This window comes from Miniopterus schreibersii (assembly GCF_964146895.1).
Source record: "Miniopterus schreibersii genome assembly, chromosome: 2".
Lineage (NCBI taxonomy): Eukaryota > Metazoa > Chordata > Mammalia > Chiroptera > Miniopteridae > Miniopterus > Miniopterus schreibersii.
In genome coordinates, this window is record NC_138102.1 from 15,226,646 (window position 1) to 15,239,682 (window position 13,037).

Genomic DNA, 13,037 nt, shown 5'->3' on the forward strand with positions numbered 1-13,037 from the left:
ATGGGAAAATAGGAAAGACTAACAAAACTAAAGAGTTGGTTTTCTTTGAAAAGATAAAATTTACAAATCTTTAGCTAGACTTATCAAAGAAAAAAAAGAGAGGACCCAAATCAATAAAATTATACATGAAAAAGGTGACACTACAACTGATACAACAAAAAGTACAAAGAATCATAAAAGGCTATTATACTACAATTACACTCTAACATTGGATAATCTAGAAAAAAAATGGAAAAATTCTCAGAAACATGCAACCTACCAAGACTGAAATTAGGACGAAATAAAGAATCTGAACAGACCAATTACTAGTAGGGAGATTGAATCGGTAATTTAAAATCTCCCAATAAAGAAAAGCTCAGGATTAGATAGCTTCCCAGGTGAATTTTACTGAACATTTAAAGAATTAACGCCAATCTTTCTCAAACTCTTCCAAAAAAATCAAAGAGGCCCGGCCGGGCGTGGCTCAGCAGTTGAGCATCGACCTAGGATCCAGGAGATCGGAGTTCGATTCCCAGTCAGGGCACATGCCCGGGTTGCGGGCCAAGCAGCCAATCAATGACTCTCTCATCATTGATGTCTCTCTCTCTCTCTCCCTCCTTTCCTCTCTCTGAAATCAATAAGGATACGTTTAAAAAAAACACAAAAAACAAACAGACAGAAGGGAACACACCCAAACTCATTTTACAAGGCCTGCATTATCCTGATACTAAAGATAAAAAAGAACACTACCAGAAAAGAAAACTACACACCACTCTCCCTCATCAATATAGATTCAAAAATTCTCAGTAAAATACCAGGAAACTAAATACAGTAGCACATTAAAAAGATCATTTATCAGGATCAAGTGGGATTTATATTTGGGATGCAAGAACGGTTCAATGTATGCAAATTAATCAATGTGATACATCACATCAATACAATGACAAAAAAATCCTGATTATGTCAAAAGACACAGAAAAAGCATTTGATAAAACTCATATGCGTTCATGATAAAAACTCCTAATAAAGTGGGTACAGAACATACTTCAACATAATAACGGCCATACATGACAAGCCTAAAGCTAGCATCATGCTCAATGGTGAAATAATGAAAGCTTTTTTTCTAAGAGCAAAAACAAGACAAGGGTGACCACTCTTAGTCAACACAGAACAGAAATTCCCAGCCAAAGCAGTCAGGTGAGAAAAAAGAAATAAAAGGTGTGGTGCTTAATTGTACAATGTATTGTTTTTTTTTTAACACCTGGTGTGTACATCCATGTAACAGAAAGGCAACAATAAAACAGCAACCCTACAGAAAGAATATGGCAGAAAAAGATCTATAAGCACAGTCTTATTTCCTTTTGTTGTCCAGAATAATTATAATTCTTGAGCCTCCCAGAAATTGGAAGCTAAATAAAGCAACTCAAGTTTCCTTAAAAAAAATAAAAATAAAAGACATCAGAACTGAAAAGGAAAAAGTAAAATTGTTTCTATTTGAAGATGACATGATTTTAATATAGAGAAAATTCTGAAGAATCCATCAAAAAAACTATTCGATCTAATAAATTCAGTAAAGTTGCAGCATAAAAAATTAACATACAAAATCAGTAGCATTCTTATACACTAACAAGTTATCTAAGAAATAAAGAAAATAATCCCATTTACAACAGTATGAAAAATATAAAATACTTAGAAATAAATTTAACCGAGGAGGTTAGAGAGCTCCACAATGAAAATTACATGACTTTGATAAAAGAAACTGATGACACAAATAAATGGAAAGGCATCCTGTGTTCATGGATTGAAATAACATTATTAAAATGTCCCTACTACCCAAAGCCAATTACAGATTCAATGCAACCCCTATCAAAATTCCAGTGGTATTTTCTACAGAAGCATAAAAACAATCCTAAAATGTGTATGAAACCACAGAAGACCCTAAACAGCCAAAGCAATCCTAGGAAAGAAGAAAAAAATGGGAGGCATCGCACTTCCTGATTTCAAGCTGTATTATGAAGCCATAGTAATATAAGACCAGAAACCATAAAACTCCTAGAATAAAAGAGCAAAAAAGCTTCTTGAGCCCAGCCCAGCCAGTGTGGCTCAGTTGGGTGAGCACTGTCCCATGCACCAGGTGGTCACTGTTCAATTCCTGGTCAGGGCACACGCCCGGGTTGCAGGCTTGATCCCCAGTAGGGAGTGTGCAGGAGGCAGCTAGCTGATCAATGTTTCTCCCTCTCCCTTCTTCCTCTGAAATCAATAGAAACATATTAAAAAAAAAAAAAAGAAAAGCTTCTTGACATGGGTCTTGACAATGGCATTTTAGATATGACACCTAAAGCACAAGGAACAAAATGAAAATTAGACAAACTAAAAAGTTTCTGCCCACCACTATGGAGAACAGTATGAAGCATCCTCAAAAAATTAAAAGTAGAATCACCCTGCGCCCTAGACTGGTGGCCCAGTCAGTCAGAGTGTCTTCCCATGCACTAGAAAGGTCTCGGGTTCAACTGCTGGTCAAGGCACATGCCAGGGTTGCAGGTTCGATCCCTGGTTGGGGCACGTGCAGTAGGCGGCCGATCAATGTTTCTCTCCAGTTGATGTTTCTCTCTCTCACTTCCTCTCTCACTAGAATCAATTAAAAAAATTAAAAGTAGAACCACCCTATGATTCAGCAATTCCACTTCTGGGACTATTTCTGAAGGAAATAAAAACACTATGTCACATAGATATCTGTATCCCCATGTTCATAGCAGCATTATTTACAATAGCCACCTAAGTGTCCATCAACAGATGAATGGATAAAGATGATGATGTGTATATATCCACAGTGAAATATTATTCAGCCATAAAAAAGAAGGAAATCCTGCTGTTTACAACAACATGGATGGACCCTGAAGATAGTATGCTAAGTGAAATAAGTCAGGCTGAGAAAGAGAAACACTGTACGACCTCACTTACATGTTGAATCTAAAAAAAGACATCCAAACTCATCAAAAAGAGATCAGATGTGGTTACCAGAGGTGGGAAACGGGGGAGGGGAAACTAGATGAAGATAGTTAAAAAGTACAAGTTTTCAGTTATAAGATAAATAAGTACAAGGGATATAAGGTACAATATGATGTCTATAGTTAACAGTGCTGTATGGTATATATGAAAGTTAAGGGAGTAAATCCTAAGATTTCTCAACACAAACAAAACCATCTTTGGTATCTATGTGAGATGATGGATGTTAACTAAACTTATTGTAGTAACAATTTCATGATATATGTAAGTCAAATCATTATGCTTTGAGCCTCAGTTTTACATCTTTGCATGCCATGTTTTGGGGCTTGGATGTAAGAAAGAGGTAAACAATGACACTGTAAATGCAGGTGAGAAGTAAAAAGAAGAGATTAAAAGAACTAAAGCTGCAAAAAGGACTCCTTGTCATATGCACAAAGTACGTACTGCTTTGGGGTACCATGATACCCTTTTTGAGAACACCGAGCCGTTTTTATAATACACTACAATTTTAATTTGTGACATAAGGACTGTAACAATCAACCCACCAAGTTCGAACCACCACAGACCATATCACAGGTAGAGATAAGAAAAATGGCAGTTTTCCACAGAAGGCTAGAATGACCACAAAGATTTCCTGTAAGACATCACAACTCTGAAGAACCCATTTGACAATGGCTCTGGTGAACAATGGCCAGTAATGAGGAAAGAAAAAACTCTTCACCAGAAGAACTTCAGGTCAAACCCTAAGGGTTGGGATGCAAAGCTGATATTCAGGATGGCAAGATGACTCTATCTACCTTTGGTGGCATGAGACAATGACTTGCAAAATCCAAGATGCTAAATTCTGATTTACCCTTTTAAAAGAAAACATTAAATATCACATGTAGTGTATCTTTACCTCTTCACTTGCTAACAAGAGGCACACTTTGTGTTCTAACTATGAAATCCATATGCTCAGCAACACAGTACGGGTCACAGTCTCCAACACACCCCAAACACACACCACGTGGGAGTTAAAGGCCCGAGCTGCCAACTGCCATTGCCAAGAATGAAAAAAACAAACTGAATTATCTAGTATCTCAGAGCTCCTTTGGCAATGATTTTATTATAAATATGTTATTTTGGAATAAACAGATATTGCATTCAAGACTATCTGCAAACTTGTTCTAAAGGAATAAAAGGAAAAATGGAACCAGGAACCCCTTAGAAGGAGAGATAAACAGCAGACACCTGTATGCCATGCTAAGTGCCTCTCCCCCAAGAAGTAACAGAAGTTAACAGGGAACATCACATTTCTCATCAGCCTATTCAATTAAAATAAGCTTTGAGTTTGGTAATTTACACTTGTTCTGTAAACGGAACTGCTCCTCTCCTGTCCTAGGAAGCAGGATGGGAAGACAGTCTTCAGATCCCAGGGTCAACAAGAAAGATCTTGACTTTGTATTTGTAACTCTTTGCTCACCTATAAAACTGTTCACTATTTGCCAGGAGCAATGTCAGAGTAGTCCTTCAGCACGCCAGCCATGTGCTCATTATGAGTCTTAAACCGTCGCTTTTTCTGTGAAGCAGGCTTTTTCCTTCTCTGAATAGGGGCCTACAGGAAAAGGTAAAAACAGGAACAGCTACTCAGAGGGCAATGCGGTAAGGATTTATTAAGGATGCCCAGAAACCAGAAGCAAGAGGTTCGGGGTATTTGGCCCATTTTTCTGGTTTGCAGGCCATCCTCATACACACCAATCCACAGCACACTCCCAACCGTAAACAAGAACCAGTGCTCTCTGTTATGATGTGTATACCTCTACCTAGAATAAACGAGCTGGCACAAAAACTTCCCAGAACTATTCTAGGCACTAAGTAGATAAAAAGAGAGGCAGTAAAGCTTTGTTCTTCATCACTATTATCTGGTTTAAAAATATATCCATCATGCCCTAGCCGGTTTGGCTCAGTGGTTAGAGCATCAGCCCGTGGACTCAAGGGTCCTGGGGTTCAATTCCGGCCAAGAGCATGCACTTCGGTTGCAGGCTCGATCACTGGCCCCAGTCAGGGCACATGTGGGAGGCAACCAATTGATGTGTCTCTCTCATGTCGATGTTTCTTTCTCTCTGCTTCTCTCTCTCTCCCTCCCTTCCACTATCTCTGAAAAGTAATGGAAAAAATATGCTCAGGTGAGGATTAAAAATAAATTAATTATATCAATAAGCCAAACAATGATAAAAAATCATGAAGTACTGCAATTACACTAAATCATGGAGATCACTGGCAATAAATCTTCTTTATTAAGGAGTCCCTAAAAATTCAGTGCACATACACACCACACACACAGGAAAAGTCACAAAGAAGGCAAGTTACACAGCCTGATGGTGAATAAGAAAAAGAGGGAAAGAGGTACAGCAGCTAGAGTCTACAGCGTTGGTGAACTACTTCCCATTTTTGTCCTTGACTAACATAGTCAATTAGCTAAACAGACAATTTCACAAGTCTTCATCCCATTATAAATCCCTCCCCTAAGCAGGATTTAGGGTTACAAAGACACTATTATCTGGTTCCAAAGGGATCTGAAAGTCAACAAGGACAATGCAATGTGATCAGGACTAAGGAAGAGCCAAGCACCAATACCACGGGGCTCACTGGAGTACGGAGCGGGGGTGGGGTGCACCAGTAGAGCCTTAAAGGCCAAGATCAGAACTGAGAGGTCAATATGTGAGCACTAGAAAAAGTCTGCTACGGCTGGTGCTGAAGAGCAGACACTGCTAGGACAGGAGCAGTCAGATGGGGAAAACTCACACACGCCGGGGGAGCAGTACTTGAGGGCAGAGATCCACTGGCCCTTAACAAACCACATATGATTTTATTTGCAACTAAGATCAATGGATTAGGACATAGAAAAAATTGAAAGGGAGAACTGTCTACCTGCTCTTCAAAGAATAGAAAGCAGGCTAACAGCTGAAAGAACAAAGGATCACATTTTTCCCCCAGCAATTACATACCACTTTCTTTGGTCCAGATTCCTGCATGGAAGAAATACCCTGTCGCTTCAGATATTCTTCAATCTTCTCCTCATCCATTGAATCCACAGTGACACTCCTCCACAGTTTCTGGAACTCTGTGCCAACAAGACAGTAGATACTTTACAATAGATGTTTACCAGCTACAGCATCTCAGTGATGGAAATCCAGGCTCCAATATTATCTTCTCTGGTCTACATTAGCACATCTGAGATTTCATTATAAAAACAAAGGAAGTGAGACAACATTCAAATGCTGGACACTGAGGAGCAGAAGGGCCTGAGAACAGAACTGCATCCTTACAGACCAGATCAGTAATATTCTATTTTTAGAGTATGGTAAATGAAGGGACATGTGCTTAAGGCCTCCCTGCTTTCCTGGGAAGGAAAGGCAGTGGACAGTCTCCTTTTATTCCAAAAATCAGTTCTCTCCATTGAAACAGTTCAAATTCCTGCTCATCTCCTCTAAACTCCGTATACTCCATTTCCTCTCCCACTGGTAAAAAGAAGCAAATAGGGACAATGGGAACCAATTTTATACTGGAATGAGGAGCTATACAGTTTACAGCTGACCCTTGAACAACATCGGTCTGAACTGCATAGGTCCATTTATATGCCGATTTTTTTCAATCAATATATTGAAAAAAATTTTTGGAGACTTTGTGACAATTTGAAAAAACTCCCAGATGAACCTTATGATATTCTTAATAATTTTCTCTACTGTAAGAATACAGTATATAACATATAAAATACATGTTTAATTGACTGCTTATGTTATCAGTAAGGCTTCCAGTCAATAGTAGGGTATCAGTAGCTATGTTTTTGAGGAGTCGAAAGTTACACACTAAGGGAGGAGATGGGAGGTTGGGGTGGGGAAATTAACCTAATTTATATGCATAACCCATGGACACAGACAACAGTGAGAAGTGTGGTGAAGGCCAGCAGCAGGGTGGAGGGGGCCAATGGGAGAAAAAAAGGGGACATCTGTAATACTTTTAACAATAAAGATAACTTCTTTAAAAAATAAAAAAGGGGGGGGAAGTTACACTTGGCTCTTCGACTGCAGGTGGGAGGGGGTGTTAGAGCTCCTAGTTCCCATGTTGTTTCAGCTCCAAGTAAATTATACCAGCTCACATGTAAAGATGTTGTAATAGTATACTCTGTCGTGACCTTTGAGCTATTGTCATAAATTTTACTATTACATATGCTTTAAACACAAAATACATTTCTAATGTTTTTGTTTTAATCATCTTTCAGAGCAATTAAAAACAAGAAAGTTTTAAATTGATTTAACATTTTTAAATTAGAAAAACATGAATTTTATATTTACCTTCATTTATTCCATTTAGAGCACTCTCACTTATTTGTATAGATCCAAGTTACTGTCTAGTATCACATCCCTTCTGCCTGAAGAACATCCTCAGTACTTCTAATAACGCAGGTCTGATGACAATGAATTCTCTGTTTCTGTGATGTCGAGAGAGTATTACTTTGAAAGTAGTTCTCCATTTTGAAAGACTATTTTTGCTGGCTACAGAATTCTGAGTTGAAAAGTTTTTCCCTTTTGGCCCTTAAAAGGTACCACTGCACTTTCTTTTGGTTTGCATAGATTCAAATGAGAAGTCTGCTATACTCCTTTTTCCTCTATAATAAGCATTTTCCTCTGACTACCTTCAATATTTTCTCTTCTTCAATTTTCAGCAGTATGAATACGGTATGCCTAGACGCTTTTGTCATTTGTTTTGGGGGGAGGGTGGATTATCTTGCCTTGCGTATTCTCAGAGCTTCTTGCATCTTTGTTTTGTCGTCTATCATTAATTTTGGAAAATTCTTGGCCATTATTTCTTCTGTCCCATTCCCTTTCTCTTCTTCTGAGATCTTAATTACACATTCAGACCACTTTAAATTATCTCAAAGCTAATGGATGCTCTGTTGTATTTTTTCATGTATTTTTTCTCTTTGCATTTCAGTTTAGATCATTTGTATTGGCCTCTCCTCAAGTTTAAAGATTCTTTCCTTGGCCATGCCAAGTTTACTGATAAGCTTAATGAAGCCAGTCTTTGTCTCTGTTAATGTGCTTTTCAGTTATAGAATTTTCATTTGATTTTGTTATGTGTATCTGTCTGCTAAAATATCATACCTGATCATGTAAGTTTGCCTCTTCTACTAGAGGGCTTAACATATTAATCAGAGTTATTTTAAATTCCACGTCTGATAGTTCCAGTATCTGTGTCCTGAGAATATATGATTCTGTTCATCCCCTTGCCTCAAAAGTGCACTGCTTGTCCTTGATTCTTTTTATGCTTTCATGTGTTTTTTTTTGAAAGCAGGATATCCTCAGTAGAACAGCTGAGACTGAGGTAAATAGTGCCTGGAAAGGGGTACGCCTTTCCTTCTGCTAGGCCTTTCGTGTGTGGAGGTGGAGTCATTCTATTGACAGGATATGAGCTTGGTTGGGAATTTGTTGCTGCCATTGTTACCCATGATGCACCACAGGCTTCAAATTCCTCTAGCCAGACATGTGTTTAGGGTAGAGGCTTGTTTGCCAGAGGGTTTTTCTCAACCTGTGGTTTTAGGTCTTCCCTTTACGCTGCACCTAAGATGATCTGTCAGCCTCCATACTCTTGTACCTCCTACATTCCACTGTTAACTGCTAAGCCATTTCTGTTAGCCTGGTATGGGGGTGGGAGTTCTCTGATATTCTCATTAAGTCTGGTCTTAGGCAAGCACTGTGTTCCTTGGTGACTGGGGAGTGGCCTCCTCAGTGTTCCTGCCCTGCCCCCTCTGCTGAAGTTCTGGACCCAGCACATAGTCCCGCCCCTTTCCTGGAGGTAGAGGGTTTCCTTTCTGTTCCCTCTGAAAGCAGTTTAAGGCTTTGGTCTCATAGGAGAGAGGTAGGGAGGATTCAGACAGAACTTCGTTATCTTTCCTAAAACATCTACTTACTGTTCCCCTCCTCTGAGGCCTGCTCAATGAGGGCAGTATCCCAACCCTAGCCCCTATCATTCTGTAAGCATCAGATAAAGTCTGTGGAGATGGGTGCAAAGTCCCACGTGTCTGCAGACCCCAGGGGTTCCATATTCTTTTGCTAGTCCACACTAAGCCTTTGCAGTTCATTAAAAAACTCAACTGAATTCTTCTGAGCGGTGTTCATTCTGTCTGTCCCAGGCAAACAAGACCTTCCATTCCATGTTTCCTTAGTGCTTGCCTTTGCTTACTTAGATCTTGGGTCAGATGGTGGCCCTGCTACCTCAGCTCTCTGCTAGATTCAAGAAAACTTTACATTTGCAGCTGTAGAGGGTTTGTTGTTGTTGTGAAGGTGCGAACAATGCTTTCTCTATACTAAGTGAAAGCTTGAAGTCACACCCACCGACCTTTTAGCCACACTTTAAAAACAATGTGACTAGCTCTGCTTGCAGTGGGTACATATGAGAGAAAATAGCTTCAGGCTGAACTTCTAAGTCAGTAATAAAAACATTTTTCTAATTCCAAGAAAGCACACAAAATTGTTTTAAAATGTATACCATAACCAGAGTTTTATATGTCAAATTTACCATAGCTATTGAAGGAAATATGTCACATACAAAAGAATAGTTCTGGAATTTTAACCATGACTTGTTAACTTCTATCAACATGTAAAAATTGTATTCATTAATTTATAAGAAGTGTTACAAGATGTAATTGTATACCAATTATACTGTATGCTTCTCTCTGTATATCAAAAAAGGTAAAGAGAATAAAAATGCATATGATAAAAACACCTTTTACTCATTGGTAAAATTTATTCAATACAATTTTTACCAAGCCTCTATGTTACCAGCATTGCAAAATTTCAGTTCCTTGAAAATGTAAACTACTTTGACTTTTCTACTTGATAGGTACAGAGCTTCAGGCCCCTTATGACACCATCACCAAGGTAATAATATCCACTAGAATAGCGACAGCAATGGTCTGGAAAGCTAATCTGTATAATAATATACCACCAAAAATATACACACAACACTCTAAGTTCTCATGACAAAATAGACTTGCAAGTACATTAAAACAAAATTTACATTCTTTGCTAAAAGAAATGTCACTGGCACTACTTTCAGAGCAAAATCCCTGATAAGAACCCTTCAATGTCTCTGTTTTTTTCAATAAAACATTTCTACTTTAATCCCTGCCTTTCCTTAGCTCAATGCTGTTGCAGTGTTTAAATATTATATCCACTCTGTAAATGTATTACAGCTGCATAAATACCTAAGATGAACACTGGAAGGCAGGCCTGATATTAGAGGTAGGATTTCCCAGGATCCCAAGTCTAATTACTTTTTAATGTATATGGGGAAAGAAAATACTCAGCTGACAGAGGTACTAAGAGAAATAACTAGTTTTTCTTTAATTTTATGAAATCACTGCAAGAAAATACAAATTAAAATCAGGACAATCTTTATTTTCTACAAAGCAGGCAAAGTCAACTAAAAACATCCAGTGCTGGTGAGGGTAAAGAAGTGAATACCTTCTCATACACTGCTGTGATGAAGTAAACTGGTCCAAAGAATTGGTTCAAACTTTACGGTATCATGCAAGCTGTTGAAAATTTTTTAAATGTGCCTTATGTTTTGACACGGCAATTCTACTTAAAAAAAAACACAAAAAAACTACAATAAATTAGGTAAGTGCACATATATTTATGTGCAAGTATTGAGCATTACTTGTAATAGGATATAGAAAAAATACAACAAAAAACAAAGCCAAATTTCTATCTGTTGGAACATCAGAGAAATGCTTTAAAGTACAACCATAAAAATGGAATGGCATATAGATAGTCATTAAAAAATAATGACAGCACAACCGGCATGGCTCAGCAGCTGAGCATCGACCTAGGATCCAGGAGATGGAGGTTCCATTCCTGGTCAGGGCACGTGCCCGGATTTCGGGCTCGATCCCCAGCAGGGGGTGTGCAGGAGGCAGCTGATCAACGACTCTCTAATCATTGATGTTTCTATCTTACTCTCCTTCTCCCTTCCTCTCTCTGAAAATAAAGATATATTTAAAAAAATAACAATAATAATGACCTAGCCCGGGCTGGTGTGTCTCAGTGGTTAGAGTGTTGGACCGAGTACCGAAGGGTCCCAAGTTTGACTTCCAGTCAAGGGCATGTACCTGGGTTGCAGATCCCTGGCCTGGTTGGGAGTGAATGTAGGAGGCAACCAATCGATGTGTCTCTCTCACATTAATGTCCCCTTCTCTCCCACTCTCTCAAAAAATATCCTCATATGAGGATTAATAACAAAAAAAAGATCAGTGCAAATGTGGCCTCAGACTAATCAAACGCAAAACTATAGATCCACTGAATCAATAACCAGATAGTTAAGTAAAGGTAAATAAGTAACCAGATAAAATTAAAACACCTAGTATTTTGGTGCTATTTTATATTTTCAGTGCTACTAACAAAAGCTAACATTACTGTTACTATTATTTACTATGTGCCAGGTTCCATTCCAAGCTCTAAGCACTTTTATTTATATTAACTCATGTAATCTTCTTAAGGACCTTGGGGGGGGGGGGGTTACAAGATACCATTATTCTATTTTATAGATAAGGAATCTTAGACTGACAGGGGTTAAGTATCTTGCCTAAGCCAGTCGGGAGCTCAGACCATCCTCTTGACCACTGCATTCACACTGCCCCTAAAGGAGTAAGATCCTGACTTAGGGAAATGCTAAGTACCTTGGTGAAGTAAGACACACACTCAGGTCCAACTATTCTGTGTTCACTCATCTATTTGATTTTTTAAATTTCTATGCAACACACTCTCTCCTTACTCACGCTATATCTCATTTTAGGACATTTGCTTCTATTACAGATAGGATAAAGGATTAATCTTAAGAGACTGAAAGCTTGCTCACATAAGATTTCTTCTTCATAGCTAAGACTGCCACCTTGTGGGCTAGAGCAAAAATCTTTATTAATAAAATCGAGAAAGCATTTTGAGGAGTAAAATACAAAAAAAGACAAAGAGAAAGAAAAACAGGAAGACAAATGTTAAGAGGACTTTTAATGGGACTTTTCTGGAAACACATACTTTACATAATTAACAAAAAACTCAGTTTTTAAAATTAGTGATTTATGCAATACTGATGTTTTCAACTAAAAAAAGAGTGCCTTTACCTTTACCTCTGAGGCTCCTGTGGGTGACTGCTCCCCAGGGCCTTACAGCACGGTATGAACACCACAATGACAATATGCAGCATGTCGTTGCTGTATGTGTCCTCATGTCATTCCCTATTCACTTTAATATCCCTTGTTCAATCAATGTGCTGAATGCATGAAAAGGAGTTTGAAGACAAAGTATCTTAATCTTTCTCTATTTTATAAACATAAGCTGTTCCTTTTCTTTCAATCCTCACGGGAGGATATGGTTTCTTTAAAATTGATTTTGAGAGACAGTGTGAGGGGGGGAGGACATAGAGGAGAGAAAAACATCAATCAGTTGCCTCCCACATGCACCCTGATCCTGGAGATCAAACCCACCACCTAGGTGTATGCCCTCACCGGGAATCGAACCCACAACCTTTTGGTGTACAAGACAACACTCCAACCAACTGAACCACCCAGTCAGGGCCATAAGCTATACCTTTAATAGAATTCTCAACCCCGGCGATTTGCTTCCCAGGGAACATTTGGTAATGTCCGGAGACATTTTTGATCGTTATAATTTGAGAAAAAGTACACTACTGGCATCTAAAGAAGCCAGGGACGCTGCTAAATGTTCTATAGTATACAGTGACAGCCCCGATACCAAATAAACCTATTTACCTCTAAATATCAATACCATCAAGGTTGAAAAACCCTGCTTCCTCCCAACCATCACTCCTAGAAAGTATACAGATTAATGAAAAATACCAATTTACAATGATAAACTGAGCCTAGAACCCAATTCTGTTTTATGTTAAAAAATTACTTTTGTATTGGTTTAATACACACTAGATTTTCTAGAAACATACAATGTTTAATGTACATAGAATATAGTATGATTAACCTTTGTAAATCACAGGAAAGC

The 13,037-nt window shown here is 38.4% G+C and overlaps 1 protein-coding gene across 5 annotated transcripts in view; it reads right to left on the minus strand.

Annotated features, from left to right (window-relative positions):
- The window catches only part of GTF2E2 (general transcription factor IIE subunit 2), a 146,664-nt gene that overhangs the window by 97,028 nt on the left and 36,599 nt on the right, over positions 1 to 13,037 (minus strand). For 2 of the 5 annotated variants that reach the window (XM_081129426.1, XM_081129423.1), the window contains exons 7-8: positions 5,973 to 6,088; positions 4,448 to 4,579 (exon numbers count right to left, since the gene is read on the minus strand). In XM_081129426.1, the coding sequence (XP_080985552.1) occupies positions 4,463 to 4,579; positions 5,973 to 6,088 (233 nt within the window). In that variant the 3' untranslated portion in view covers positions 4,448 to 4,462. Of the gene's footprint in view, positions 1 to 1,454; positions 2,678 to 4,363; positions 4,580 to 5,972; positions 6,089 to 13,037 lie in introns of those variants that run through there. The other 3 variants (XM_081129424.1, XM_081129425.1, XM_081129422.1) reach the window with 3 other exon arrangements.